The sequence below is a fragment of the Clytia hemisphaerica genome, unplaced genomic scaffold, assembly GCF_902728285.1.
Source record: "Clytia hemisphaerica strain Z4C2 unplaced genomic scaffold, Clytia hemisphaerica genome assembly, whole genome shotgun sequence".
In the NCBI taxonomy this organism is placed as follows: domain Eukaryota; kingdom Metazoa; phylum Cnidaria; class Hydrozoa; order Leptothecata; family Clytiidae; genus Clytia; species Clytia hemisphaerica.
The window spans coordinates 225,969-241,651 of NW_027104529.1; the positions used below are offsets into that span (position 1 = coordinate 225,969).

General features: G+C 36.7%; 3 protein-coding genes and 1 long non-coding RNA gene across 4 annotated transcripts in view; 2 read left to right on the forward strand and 2 right to left on the reverse strand.

Moving 5' to 3' along the window:
• The window catches only part of LOC136822132 (uncharacterized), a 237,764-nt gene that overhangs the window by 64,082 nt on the left and 157,999 nt on the right, over nucleotides 1-15,683 (forward strand). The window lies entirely within an intron of this gene.
• The window catches only part of LOC136822176 (uncharacterized), a 28,452-nt gene continuing 13,225 nt past the window's right edge, over nucleotides 457-15,683 (forward strand). Inside the window, exon 1 of the mRNA XM_067078419.1 lies at nucleotides 457-640. The gene's annotated coding sequence lies outside the window, so the exon portion shown is untranslated. The remainder of the gene's footprint in view (nucleotides 641-15,683) is intronic.
• LOC136822240 (mucin-1-like) lies at nucleotides 6,641-7,803 on the reverse strand. The gene has a single exon (XM_067078484.1). The coding sequence runs from the start codon at nucleotides 7,718-7,720 to the stop codon at nucleotides 6,872-6,874; it is 849 nt and encodes a 282-aa protein (XP_066934585.1). The 5' UTR covers nucleotides 7,721-7,803; the 3' UTR covers nucleotides 6,641-6,871.
• On the reverse strand, nucleotides 10,223-14,205 carry LOC136822241 (uncharacterized). Its single transcript, XM_067078485.1, has one exon. The coding sequence runs from the start codon at nucleotides 12,914-12,916 to the stop codon at nucleotides 10,844-10,846; it is 2,073 nt and encodes a 690-aa protein (XP_066934586.1). The 5' UTR covers nucleotides 12,917-14,205; the 3' UTR covers nucleotides 10,223-10,843.

Genomic DNA, 15,683 nt, shown 5'->3' on the forward strand with positions numbered 1-15,683 from the left:
TGGCCAAACTCTTCGTATTCCTTTCTCCCTCTTCAAGTTTTAAACCCTTTTATTTTCATTTCAGATTAATCCAAAATATTTTCTCAAATAGAAAGTTGTAAATCTTCTCATCTCATCTTCAAAAAGTTGAGGGTGGCAATCTCCTCACATGAAACAAAGTGAAAAACACTCAAATAATAAGAAAAAAAGAAGAAATAACACATTGACAAAAAAAAATTTTTTTTGAGCAAAAGATTCAACTTCAAAGTAAACAGTACCGCTTAAGACTTTTGTCAGGAATATATAAAATCGTTACAAGTTCCGAATTTCTTTTTACAAAGACAGGTAAAAATTAGTTAGCTTTTACACCTTGTTCGTCCTCTTTTGTTCTTACATTGGATAAAGATATTGAAAGAAAGAAAAAGAGATACAGCCAATTTGAAGAAGAAAAACTACTTGCAATAAAAAGTACCCCTTGAAAAACAAAAAGTTAGAAATAAACTTGCTCATATGGGGTCTGGCCTTCTTCACGCTGATTTTCAATGAAAAAAAGAAGAAAGAAGAAATAGAAGACAAATCATCATAATGTTATCTGACTGAGAAGGAAAAGGGAGGACACTTTCCCCTTTGCTTACCCCCAAAAGAGGGAAACTTTTTAAAGGTAAGAGGATTATTGTTCTTTCAAAAATATTTCCGTCAATATTTTTTTTCTTCCATGATTTCGATCAAGTTTCTTCCGAACCTCAATGCATTCTTTCTTCATAATAAGTTCTTAAAATTTGGCGAGACTAATACGTTTAACATTAACAATAATATGCAAACTTTTGTTGGGGGATTCTCAGTGAAAAAGGTTGAATCTCATCTAATCCATCTAGTCCATCTAATCTTTTTAGTCACGTAAACTGCACAGAATTCTCAAACTAGTCATATTTTAATCTACCTGTAACTCTATGTTTGAGTATTTGTTGGTCTTTGTAGAAGTTAGTGCTTTAAATAAAGTATAATTCACTGAAAATCTATAATTTTTCCACAAAAGATTTAATCACAATAGCATTAAAATTTCGTTCACTACTATATCAGTAAACTAGGTTAATTCAAGGGCACAAAAAGATTAGCAGCAGGTCAGACAGCAGATTAACATTTTCAATTTTATGAGGTAAAACGACTATGCTCTGAAGCTTAAGATGACATTGAGATTAAAAAACACCCACCATTTATCTAGAACACCATTTTGTTTTGACTGAAAAATTTTTGAAAAAAGAAAAGTTATTTGAGTAACCTCACAGAAGCTAACAGTTTCTTATCAGAACATTTTTTATACAATAAAACTTCAATTCAAATGAACCTTTTTTATCTGAACATCAATAAAACTCGACATGCTTTTATAATAAGTAATAATTTCAATATTAAGAGAGCATTCTCACACAAAATAGACAGGGCAAGAGAAAGGTTGCTAACTGTTAAACTGTTTTGAAAGAAAGTTAATTAGGACTGACATAGGTGAAGATTGGAGAAGGAAACCAGCTAACTTGAAACTGGATTTCAGTAACATATCGTTCTATGAAGTTTCTCTTTCGCCATCTTTTAGAATTTTTCTCTGAGACATTACAACTTAGAAATGTTACCATTCTGACATTCTGAATGGTAATCTATCAAAACAGCAAAAAAGTAGAAACATAATGCCTTTCCGACCATATAATTAATTGATTACATAAGAGGAAACCAATTCTGAAAAGGTGCATCTTTATTAAATTAAGTTTTAAGAATAACACAAGTTGAAATCTTAAAAAAACATAGTGAGCAGAGTAAAATTCAAAAATATTTTGATCTGAAAATCCATCTACCGGGTGACCCACGAAAAAGTTCGGACCTTTCTCGGCGTCTTGAGGCCGAACAATGTCCCAAAGTGCTTGGAGTTTTATTATTTAGAAAGTACATATCCCAACTTAAAATCCGAGCCATTACTTTTTAAATTTGACGCACAAGTTCCCTAGTTATGAGCTTTTAAACTCAAAATTCACTTTTCGGAAAGTGTAAAAACAGGTAAAAAAGGGGTATCAAATTAGGTATTTTTAGACGTTTTTGATATACAGTTTTTGAGAAAATTCCTTGAAAGTGCCAATTTTGATAAAAACTAGTCTTGTTTTAAACAAAAACTACTTTCAAAGGTGTTTTTAATAATTATTAATATCATAAAACTCGTTAAATAAGTCAATTTATAAGAGATTTTCTAATTGATTGCATTAATAAAATAAAATACAAAAACATGAAAAAAACGACCAAATTTCAACAAAGAACGGTATCGCCTAGCAGAATTTCAACAAGAGATGAAATCGAAAATGTTGCAAATCGATGTACAGAACAAAATTGCATAAAAGATGACGACAAAATGAGATTAGAATGTCATAAATGTCAACGAACACTGCATTATGCATGCACAGGACTACCATCTTACCAAATACAAATGTTCCTGAATAAAGGCTATCGAAAATACCAATGCATAAATTGCTGTTCCATCGATCAAGAGCTACACCGAAAAATCTTGGACCAATCAGAGAAAATCAAAAGCTGCACACATAGCCGTAAAGAAATTGAAGCGTGCGAAAATATTATCAAGGTGAAAAACGAGAATGATTAAGGAAGTTGAATTTGCGGTAAAGAATTACAAGCTAGATGTCAGGGATACGTTAAAGAAAGGAACCATGTTGCCGAACAATTTCAAGCTCAATTTTTAGCGCTGGAAACTAACTTTACCACGAAAATCGAAGATACATGAATGCGAAACCTACAGATAACAAAACGAAAACAAATTCAAAGAAAAAAGTTTGCCGAAATCACGAAAACCAATGACGAGTTAAATGTATCTAGCATGAAACAAATACTTCGCAGCGAAAAGGTTCGAAGAACAAATGGAAGAGACAGAAAGCAATCAAGGGAAGCTAACATCATCATCCATGGAGTGGAAGAGAATGGCAATAGAGATGAAAATGATTTCGTAAACGTACTCCTAAACGACGTTAAAATAAACACAGAGCCAATTTACGTCTCCCGTATTGGTAAAGAATCAAATTGTACACGACCAATCAAAGTTGTATTTAATGGCGGGCATGTAAAATACAAATTTATGAGAAACTTAAGGGAATTGAAGCAGTACGACAAGTACGCCAACATGAGCATCACAGACGATTTAACAATAATGGAAAGAGACCAAGTAAAAGAATGGAGAAGTAAAGCAAACGAGAGAAATCGAGCAATGCCGCAGAGCGATTACAAATGGAGAGTGCGAGGAAGTCCTCAAGGAGGATTATATTTAAAAAAGATATTTAGTAAAACAAGATCGCTTTAGTAATCTTTGTAATAAACCAAACCAATGTATGAGCGATTTATAGAGGCCCATGTGCATGCACGGTGGCCTGGAAATCTGTAAAACATTATTATTATTAATTTAATACCTCTTTTTTACGTGTTTTTACCCTTTCCGAAAAGTGAATTTTGAGTTTAAAAGGTCATAAGTAGAGAACTAGTTGGTCAAATTTAAAAAGTGATAGCTCAAATTTTAAGTTAGGATATCTACTTTTTAAAGACCAAAACTCTGAGCACTTTGGGACATTTGTTCGGCCTCAAAACGGCGAGAAAGGTCCGAACTTTTTCGTGGGTCACCCGGTATGTTACTTACAAGTTTGAGTAAGTTCGAGTAATGGGGTCTAGGATATAGAATTGACTAAAGGGTTCCCATTATCGCAAATGCCAGTTAAGTGTCACTGTTGAATATCTCACCCAGCGTTGCACCTACCTAAATCAGTAAAGCTGAAAGCATCATTAGCCCTTTGTATAGTAAATGGGCAAAAGTTGGATTTATAAGCCAAAAAAACATCTTAAAATGGTTTTAAACTTACATATAATACAAACTTAAACTAGTAAACTAGTCGATTATTACTTATAATAAAACTGTCAATCAAATAATGTAAACACACAATTAAATATTCAGCGCGCGTGAGAGAAAAGGAACATAACCGACTAGAAGCTTCTTCTAACGCCTTTTTTTCTTCACCTAAAATCGTAAGGAGAGACATACAGATTTATTTTTCTTTCTGTTTATTACATTTTTGGAAATGCTCATTTATTTATATGTTCCCATGTTTAATGTTACTATGAAATATCATTTAGTCAAAAATGTTGGATGGATTCTCAAAAACCTAAAAAAGGTTGTAAAATTAAACAACGTTTTTTGAGGGAAGAAGCTTCTAGTCGTTGAAATTCAGTAAAGACACGCAACCTCACCTCTTCGATTCTTTACATTTGGAGCTTGAATTTTTTGTATATGGGTCTGTTTTCAACGACTAGTTTACTAGTCTAATGCAAACTTAGTGATTTATGACTTCATTCTGATCCACAATGACGTCATGAAAAGGGTAATTACTTTTTCACTTCATTGAAAGAGATTAAATGTCGATCAAATGAGGGGTCAACAATTCTTTAAAATCCTTCTTAAAACTCAAAATATTGGATTTTTCAGGTTTTAATGACGTCATTAGACCCAAAATGCCCCAATAAAAAACATACTCATTTTTGAAACTATCATTTTTGAAACTCATCATTTATCCCCCTCTAGGCCCTCATCAAGTCTCTTCACTCCTAATATTTTCAACGGCCAAATCGGGAATTTTAGATTTTCGTGGTCATCTGGTACCTTATAGTAGGGGGAATTTTGTTCGATTTTTTGGAATCGCTTGACTGTTTTGTTAGAAGCACTTGTTATACATTTTTGGAAAGCTAAGGGGTAGGGAAATCGAAATTACTATGTTTCCAATTTTTTTTCGGACACTTTGGTGTGATTTTCGGACAAATATGACGGTCTCAGGCAAAAATCATAGGGTTAAAAATTAATGAAAATTTTAGCTCGAGAAAATGGAGACATGTTGTATATTTTTGGAAAGCTCTCAAAAAATTAAGATTAGAGATATATTGCAAGTATAGGTGATTTCTGTACCTAACTCGAGATATTAACCCTTGAAAACCGTGTTTTTCAGCCAGAAACAGCTATTTTGTCCAGTTTTTGCTCTTTTTGAAGCTCAATATCTCGAGTTAGGTACTGAAATCACCTATACTTGCAATATATCTCTAATCCTAAATTTTTGAGAGCTTTCCAAAAATATACAACAGGTCTCCGTTTTCTCGAGCTAAAAATTTCATTAATTTTTAACCCTATGATTTTTGCCTGAGACCGTCATATTTGTCCGAAAATCACACCAAAGTGTCCGAAAAAAAATTGGAAACATATAGTAAGTTCGATTCCCCTACCCCTTAGCTTTCCAAAAATGTATAACAAGTGCTTCTAACAAAACAGTCAAGCGATTTTACAAAATGCCCTCTACTATTATGCCCAAAGGGTCCCAAAGCAGTATCTTTTAAATTCTTCTTCAACATCTTCTTTCGTAGGCCCAATTGTAAACATAAAAAAAAAAAAACTAATTTTGAAAAAATGAAAAAATCACCCCAGACATTGTGCTGACAGACAGACTGACTGATGTAAAATTGGGAAGATTTCAATGAGCACAAATGTGACGAGCGGGGAAGTTGTCAAGGGCTGGACTTTAGCGTGACATGAAAATTTCATAAATCCATTTAGTATAGTAAGATAAATCATTCTATTGCACGTGCACTTAGCAAAAATAAATTTTGCAAATTTAAGATTTTAATTAAATTTAAGATTTTAAGTCGTATGACTTATACTCGTAGATACTGGGGTGAATAAATATTTTAGCATGACTTCATGTTAGGCACTTTTTGGCCCAAATTTGCCCAAAAAATTATTTTTTTGAAAATTTGGTCTCCATCAGAAATTAAATATTACCATTCTATATCGCTATGCAAAAAATAAGAAAAAAATACCAAGGCAATCTCGAGAAATGCTCATTTTCCCTAAATATGGCAAAAGGGAAGTCAGATTTTTACGGCCAAAAAATAATTTCCGGAAAAAACGGCTTGAGCCACTTTTTAGAGAACCTTGCCTTCTATTCTTGTCCAAAAAATTAGAAAAAACTAGCAAAGCAAATTCACACAAAGTCCAGAAAACCCTATTTTTAGGGACTTTTTGGCCCAAATTTGCCAAAATCTTTTGAGAATCTGGCTCCATCACTTTTTGTGAGTCACCATTTTGCATCACTGTGCAAAAAAATCTAATGAGCCAAATCCGAGAAGCTGGTAACAGACGAACGGACGGACAAACATCAGTTAATTTAAAGGACCTACCCACCGGGGTAGGTCCAAAAATTGAGGTTGGTAGATTCTAGTAATTAAGAAAAAACTCATTAGTATTTTCCGTCAGTTTGCATCTGAAATAAACTTCAAATCAAATTTTCATTGCCTTTTTGTACAAAAAATGGCTTTGCTTTCAAAGAACCATTGTCTAGAGATTTCGATTTCCTGCTTTTGTATAAATTTTCGTGCAATGCTTGCAACAGCATTTACTTTGTTGAGACTAAACGTCACTTTATCGTTTGGTCTCTTGAGCATTTGGGGATCTCTCTTCTGACGAGCAACGATTTGAAATACAATGACACTTATGCGACTGCCATTAAGAAACATTGCCATGACAACTGACATAATTGCTCAATTATTGTACAAATTGTTGGGTTGGATTAAAGTGAAGCGATTGATATAGTAGTTTATGATTCTTTACATGATATAAAATCTAAGACATCTGATATCTACAGTGTTCAGTGAGAGAAGGGTCGAGCTAATCTCGATCTCCCCGTAAAATATAAAATAACAATAGAAAACAAAGTCGATATAATCTATTCCGCCTCATCCGCCCGACGGCTCATTCCGATTATCGTGAAACTGTAAGCGCGCGAAAAGCACGCAGATTATGTAACAGATGTAAGAATCTTTACACTCCCGAAGAAGAAGTTTTGGATCGCAACGATCTCAAGTTATAAGTCTTTGCTAATGGATTCAATTTTGTTTTACTGTTTGACAATTGTTGTTCATTGGACGTTGTTCTTGTTGTATGTACTGGTTTACATGTCGATGGACCAGTAGAAATTGTTCGTAAATCTCTTTTTGGAGTGCGTGGAAGTGCAATCAATTCATCTTGATTATATTGATAACAATTTGATAAACCAGAGGCGACAGGAATGAGCGGATCAGAGACGACAGGAACTGGCGGACCAGAGACGACAGGAGCTGACGGACCAGAGACGACAGGAACTGACGGACCAGAGACAACAGGAACTGATAGACCAAAGACGACAGGAACTGATAGACCAGAGACGGCAGGAACTGACGGACCAGAGACGACAGGAACTGACGGACCAGAGACGACAGGAACTGATAGATCAGAGACGACAGGAACTGATGGACCAGAGACGGCAGGAACTGACGGACCAGAGACGGCAGGAACTGACGGACCAGAGACGACAGGAACTGATAGACCAGAGACGACAGGAACTGACGGACCAGAGACGACAGGAACTGACGGAGCAGAGACGACAGGAACTGATAGACCAGAGACGGCAGGAACTGACGGACCAGGGACGACAGGAACTGATAGACCAGAGACAACAGGAACTGATGGACCAGAAGTGGCAACAATTGAAGGTTCAAAAGAGGCAACAATCGATGGTTTAGAAGAGATAGATGTGTGATGTTTAGGAGAAAAAACTAAATTTTGAACAACAGCCGGTATAATTGGCTGGGATTCCTTCTCTACACTGACATGATTCTTAGATTGTTGCATTTCATTTGGTAATCCTGTTGATGTTTCTTGTCCTGAAAAATGAAAAGAATCCCACCCATGGACCTCTAGGGGGTACAGCAGTTCAAGGGACGTTTGACCTTATGTTTGCCTTCAATGCCAAACTAATCAAGGCTCCTCGAACAACATTTTTCCTTCCAAAAATTAAATTTTCAATCTTACCCACATTCCATAGTTGTCTCTTTTTGTTTTCATCCTTAACCAAAACTAAAGACCCAACTTTTGGGGTTTCGAATTTCTTGACTTTCTTGTGATGTACTCTCAACTCTGTGAGGTATTCTCGGTACCATCTTTCCCGCGCATCTTCAAAACATTTTTTGACGTGTTGATAGCTTTCTTCCAACGTTTTCACGACTTGTCCGGTTGGGAGGCTGATGATTCTTTTCCCACAAATCAAATGTGATGGTGTCAGGCATTCGATCTCATCATCGGCACCAACATACGTCAACGGTCTACAGTTCAACACGGCTTCAATTTCAGTCAAAATGGTGTGCAACCCTTCAAAAGAGACATTCACTTTACCCAAAGTTTTCTTCAAAGATGATTTTGTCAACTTGACCATCCTCTCCCAAAAGCCTCCCCACCAAGGAGATTTTTCGAGAATGAAGTGCCAGGTGATCTTCAAAGATGAAAAATAGTCAAGGACCTCGGATTCCTTCGACAACTTTAAGAGGTATTTATCAGCTGCCTTGAACGTTTTGGCATTGTCTGATACAATGAAAGAAGGAATACCTCGCCGAGCACAGAACCTCCGAAAAGAGTTGAGAAAGCAGTCAGTCGTCATATCATTCACAAGCTCAAGATGGACTGCGCGAGTAGTTGCACACGTGAAGAGAGCGACCCAGACTTTCTTTTCTACAGAAGTGGAAGATGATTTCTCAACAACATACAGTGGACCAAGATAATCTAAGCCGACGTGTTCAAAACCAGTGACATTTTTATCAATACGAAACTCAGGAAGCAACCCTTCAATGGTTGAAAACGACTTTGAGTTGAGTTTCTTGCAGACGATGCAATTTTCAAGATTTTCTTCACGAATTGACGACCTTGTGGAATCCAAAATCTAGATCTGACTTCAGCTAGAGTTGCTGCGACACCTGAATGTTTGACCTTTTGATGAGCCTGCAGAATGATCAACGCTGAGACATGACTGTCACGTGGGATGAGGATGCGGTTGCAAGATGAAGCTTCTTCGAGTCTACCTACAGTTTCCAAAAGACCATCTACATTTAACTTGACACTAAGAGAACATTCCAGCTCCTTCAAACGGTCGTCAGAGAGTTGATTTTGAACTTGATGTAGAACGTCAAGTTCAGCCTTTTTCAATTCATCGACAGTGAGTGGACCTTTTCTTAATTGTCCCAGAGAAAAGCGAGAACCGTGGTAAACCTGAAAGTTGTGGCAAAAGCGAATAGCCCAAGCGACTGACCGAATAAGTGACTTGAATTCACTGAAACGTTGAAATTCTATCAGTTGGACAGTGGTTACTCTCGCCAGCAATACCTTACTTACTTTTACTTCCTTCATTGCTTTCTCTTTCACCGACATATCCACCTCAAGTTTCTGTTTAGGCCAGTGTTCTGGATCTTTAGAAAGCCATTCTGGACCTCGAAACCACAGACCTTCTTCGAACTCTTCCTTTGATGACACACCTCGACTTGTCATGTCTGATGGATTTTCTTTGCCTGGACAATGTCTCCAAATTCCTTCCTGTGTATGTTTCTTGATTTTCTTCACCCTGTTGCGAACAAACTGTTTCAACTCCTTACCACTGTCCAACCAATAGAGTACCACCATCGAGTCAGTCCAGCAGTGGATACCATCGATCTTAATCATGTTTGACATTGCCTGTTTAACTCTCTGAATGAGAACGCTAAGAATGTAAGCACCAAGGAGCTCAAGACGAGGGATTGAGGTTTCTTTTAGAGGAGAGACTCTTGTCTTGCTCGTGACTGTGACTGCTCTTCTAGAAGATTTTTCGACAACATAAACGACAGCTCCATAAGCCACAGCACTGGCATCACTGAAACCATGGAGCTCTATGAGAGATTCTCTACTGAAGGAATCAAGCCCAAAGAAATAGAAGCGTTGAATCTTGACAGAGCCAATTTCAATCAAAAGATTTAGCCAGTCTTTCCACTCATCTTGGAGATCTTTCTCAACAACCTTATCCCAGTCGGAGCTGGACTTGTGAATTTTCTGGAGAAGAACTTTGGCTGTTATAAAAACAGGTGAAAGAAGACCGAGAGGGTCAAAGAGTTGAGCCACTACCGAAACAACACTTCTCTTGGTCACAACCATATCAAGAAATTTCGAAGCAAATTCATGTAAAGAAAAGAAGAAAACGTCAGATCTTGGATTCCAAGGAATACCGAGAACCTTGCAGTCATCACTACCCAATGTTTCACCCTCCTTCACCATCTTCTCTGGCACTGCAGATGAGCTCGTTTTCCATTTACGAAGGTTGAACTGGCCATGGTTTCTTCGAGTCTTTAAAGAATTGAAATGCAGCCTCTTCGTCAAACTCACCGGTGCATAGATCATCAACATACAAGGAGTTTGTGATACCCTCAACGAGGGACCGATATTTCGAGTTATTTCCTTTCTGTTTCTCTAGGTGATTTTGAACAGTAGCAGTAAGAATAAAGGGGCTTGCATTCAATCCCATTAAAACTCTTTTTTGACGGTAAGTGACAAGTTTGTTGTTATCCTTTGGGTCAAACCAAACAAACCTCAGAACGTCGCGATCTTCGGGTCGAACACTGATCATATGGAAAGCCTTCTCAATATCACTAACAAGTGCGATTGGAAAAAGACGGAAACGTAAAAGAATATCAAAAAGCTCAGGATTTAAAGATGGACCAGTTTCTAAACACTGATTTAGAGAAGGATTGTCATTCGATTGACAGGAGGCATCAAACACAATTCTCATTTTTGTTGTTTCTCGTTCCTCACGAATGACACAATGATGTGGAAGATAATGTGTCCAGCCTTGCTTTCCATGGTCTTTTGTGTCAACTTTTTCGATGATATTTTGTTCAAGCTGATCTTCAAAATATTGGTTGTATTGTGCTTTGAGGTCAGGGTTATGATTGAATTTCTTCTTCAGTCCAAAAAGACGTTGTTTGGCAACAAAAAGTTATCCTGGAGATCAGGATGTACATCCTTTCGTGGAAGAGGAACCTCGTATCTCTCTCCGTTATGGACAATGGAGTCTTTGAATTCTTTCGTCATTACCTCATCTTCAATCGACTCATCAACAATACCCATCGATTCAAGTTCCCAGAAGCGAGAAAGACGTTCGTCAATAGAAGGAGTTTGGGAAGAGAGAAGAAGGGAGTTAGAGAAGGAGGAGGATGTACCCTCTATTGGACCACTAACTAACCATCCAAACACAGATTTAGTTGCAACGGGTCCAGAAGAACGACGTACGGTTTCTCCACTAACAAAGCGATGGTACTGATCAACCCCTATCAACACACAAATCTCCTCTTGTGGTGTAGTAAAGTCATCTGCAAGATCGAGAGAAGCTAAATGTTCATGATGTTGAAATTCTACAGAAGGATTTAAGGGAGAAGATGTTATCGTCGGAACAACTAAAGCAGAGAGAGGAAAAGAACCACCACCAAAACGACTCTTTAAATTTAAAGCAGTCATGTCATACTCCTTCGAGCCTTTAGACGACCCACCAAAACCTGAGATGACCATCTTGTGTTTGCCAAGACTGGGTAGTTTCAATTTGTCCTTGATACTTTTGGTGATATAGCTGTCATTTGATCCCATGTCGAATACAATACGTACTTTACTTACTTGGTTGTTGTCGTTAGGGTGGTAGACCTTTACTTTCGCTGTCTGTAAGAGTGTCAACTTTTTTGCCCTTGCAATCAGCCCAGTCGAAGGCGTTCCCTGACACAGACTTTCATGATGTTTCTCCTCACAATTTCTGCAACTCCTTTTCGTACATTCTTTCAAGCCATGGTTCTTTGCTAGACAGTTGAAACAGAGGTGATTGCGTTTCACATATTTCCATCGGGTATTTACGTCTTGAACGATATCACATTTTGCAGAGCTATGTTCACCTCGACAATATGAACACCTGATCTTGTTGTCTTGTCTTCCGGTGGGATTAAGCAAATTTCGGGAGCTGCCACCTCCACCACCATTTTGACTACCTTCACTACCCTTGTTGCCTTTACCACTACCCTTGTCTGATGGGGGTTCCTTTGACTTTGAGGATTTGGAGACTGCTTCGCATTTCTCACGTGCCTCTAGCTCTTGTTTGAAGCATTTTAAGAGGACTTCGAATGTCCAATTTTCTGAAGAAAATTGCCTTAAAATGATCAAACGAATGTCTTCAGGAACCTTGCTCATAATGACAGGGACGAGTAAGCAGCCATACTGATCAGGTTTTATCCCAAGTGATTGTAATCCTCTGACGTTGATTTCGATCTTGTCATAAACTGCACGGAGTTGTTTGACATCAGTACCTGCTTTAACTGGCAGAATCTGCAAAAGCGTGTCCATATGATGGGTGATCACGACTTGTTTGCTTCCGAAACGATCTGACAAAAGAGACACAGCTTCCTTGTAGTTCTTATCAGAAAGTTCTAACCCAGAGATAGCCATGGCAGCTCTTCCTTCTAAGAGGCCCTTCAAAAAATTGAACTTTTGGACGTCTTCGATGTACGAATGTTTCCCTACAGCAGCTTGGAAAGAATCCCAAAAAGATCTCCACTGACTTGGATTTCCACTAAACTTTTTAATTTCAAGTTTTGGCAACTTCACAGAAATTGGAACCTTGTGTTCATGAGATGAGATAGAGGTGTTGGAAGCTTTTGATTTCAACGAATCTAACAGATTGGTGACAGAGCCCGTGGTAACGTCGATTTTTGCTTGCAGTTGGGAAGACTCTCCGTACGCATGGTCGTAATCATCGTCACTTTCAAGAAGGTTTAAATATTCCATATCCAATGCTAAGAATTCAGACTTCAAATCGACGAGAGAATCCCTTAAGGTTTTCAGAGCTCCAAGGACTGTCACTTGTTTTGACTCTTCAAGTTGATCTAGCTGCGAAAGATGTTTCTCGATGTCATCGATGTAGTGATGACAAGTCGATTTCTTACCATTTCGTTTTCGACGAGCGAGTCTCAATGTCTTGTCATCTTCAGTTTCAGACATGATACAATATTTGAATAGATAAGACAGTTATGGTATGTTCACACAACAAAAATGTGAAAAAATGAAGTTTTTTGGCCTTGTCCACACGACAATCCAAAGACGTCTCCACGAGACAAAAAGAGAAATGAATTTTATGGCTTTGTCTACACGACAATCCAAAAGACGTCTCCACGAGACAAAAAAGGGAAGAATGAAATGTTATGGCCTTGTCCACACGACAATCCAAATGAGGTCTCCACGAGACAAAAAGAGAAATGAATTTTATGGCCTTGTCTTCACGACAATCCAGAGACGTCTCCACGAGACAAAAAAGAAATGAATTTTATGGCCTTGTCTTCACGACAATCCAAAAGACGTCTCCACGAGACAGAAAAAACACAAAGTTGTAGGAAAATTCAGATTCATTTAGAACACTCACAGTAAATTGATCCAATTAAATAAATTGAGAGATCAAAAGGAGAAAGGTGGTTCACAATTTTCACTTCTTTTAAACAAAGGAAAAGAGAAGAAAATCAATCACAATATCCTTTTGTTAAAGAATCTCTGAAAATTATTTTAGAAATCCTTGAGAGAATTTTGTTGATAAGAGAGAGGGAAAAATGTTTTGTGAAAGAGAAAGACCTTCAGACAAATTATTTGAATGTTTTGAATTATTTCAGAGTCTAATTTCAAAACCAGTGACCCGAAGATACTCACAAAGAGGTGTCGAGCGACTCTCACTACAATCAACTGAGCCAGACAGAACAAACACCGATAGAAGGAAACATTTTGCAACAATTTTGGGGGTTTCTTGAGCAAATAGGTTTAATGAACTATCAAAGAACAAAAATAGATGGAATGCACCCTCCCAAATGATTATCCATAGATGGATGTCATAAATAAAAAGGGAAACAATAAAATGCCTTGCTGAAAAACAGCGTAAATACAAAGTATCCCCCTTGAACTGCTGTAAAAAAGGAGTGAGGACTGTAATTTAGAAAATACTTACCATATTAGTGATGTTTTGTTCGGTGGACCATGTACAAAGTGTTGGGTTGGATTAAAGTGAAGCGATTGATATAGTAGTTTATGATTCTTTACATGATATAAAATCTAAGACATCTGATATCTACAGTGTTCAGTGAGAGAAGGGTCGAGCTAATCTCGATCTCCCCGTAAAATATAAAATAACAATAGAAAACAAAGTCGATATAATCTATTCCGCCTCATCCGCCCGACGGCTCATTCCGATTATCGTGAAACTGTAAGCGCGCGAAAAGCACGCAGATTATGTAACAGATGTAAGAATCTTTACAATTATAATCACTTTAAAATTGTTGGACACGCATCAAATAAATTTCATTTGAGACTCAAAGAATCATTATTAATTTCTAAAGACAGACCTGGCATGATCAACGCAACGTACAGAAAAAATCTGTACCTTTATACTTGTTTAAGTGATTTTTTTTTGTGGATGATTTCTAGTTTGTTATTTTGGATTTGTTTGACTAATATTATTTTTCTACTTTTTAGACTAAATAAATAATGCTCAAAGAAATGAGCGAAGAATCTTGTAAATCATGTATGGTGTTTTTCCCTGTCTGAAAAAAAAAAACAAAGAAAAATTTATGCTTTCAAAATGAAAAGAGATGAAATATTTTGCATACTTATATATAAGTATGTATAAATCAATTCACAAAGAGTCTTCAATGGTTGCATGCATAACACAACCAGGGCGAAATCATACAAATTTTAAGAAAAAGTAGACAAGAATCAATTTAGTGCTGTCAGTTTCATCTTTTAGGAATCATCAGCTAATTTGTTGAAAAACATTCATCAGCCATTTTAATCCGCGTCTATTGCCGACGCAAATGCCAACGTAAATTTGGCTATTGCCAACGTAAAAGTGCTTACTGTACTATAGAACCCAGAATTTTTTGCTGACACAAATAAATCTGAATTAGAAAGGCTGTTTGTACTCTAATCATACTTTCATATATAAAATATTGGAAAAAGGTCAAAAATTAGTATCCTAAAAATGTTTTTTTTAATACATGCCAAAAAGAAAAAAACTTTCAAAATAGGGAAACAATTTCATAATATTCCAACAGAATAGAAAAAACAAGCTAGATGCTGAATGGACCTACCTGATGATGAAAGTTAGATAGCAATGCGAGAAGAAAAATGAAAAAAATCAGTCAGAAAATATAGCGTTTAGCGAAAATGCATAACGCAATAAATTCATCATTGATTGTTGATGGGGGGAGAGGGAAGGGTTGTAGGGAAAAAATAAATAGAAAGTTTTGGTCGCAAAAATCAGTTTTATTGACAATTGAATCATGCTAAGTGGTGAGCATTGTTATCAATAATGTTTTTGTGTAAAAAACAGAAATATAAGGAAAAAATCCAATGAAAATTTTCAAACACGGCGATTTCCAGCATTTTCAACCGGGAAAAAATTTTTCTCAACAATCGAACTCGGCCATGTTATGAGCGTTGCGAATAGCATCTTAATGCAAAAAATCAGAAAAAACTAAGGATGAAAATTTGAGAAAATGTCAAAAAAACGGTTTTTCTGGCATATTTCTGGCACTTTCGGCCGGAAAACTTTTTTTTTTGAAAATCAGGCTCCGTCACATTTTAGATATTGTCATTTTACATCAGTGTGCAAAATTTCATAAAAAAATATAAAGTACATCTCGAGAAATTCAAGAAATACTGTCTTTCCGGCGAAAATAGGTTGTTCCGGCAATTTTTAAATAGTTCCGGCTTCAAAAATCAATTTTAT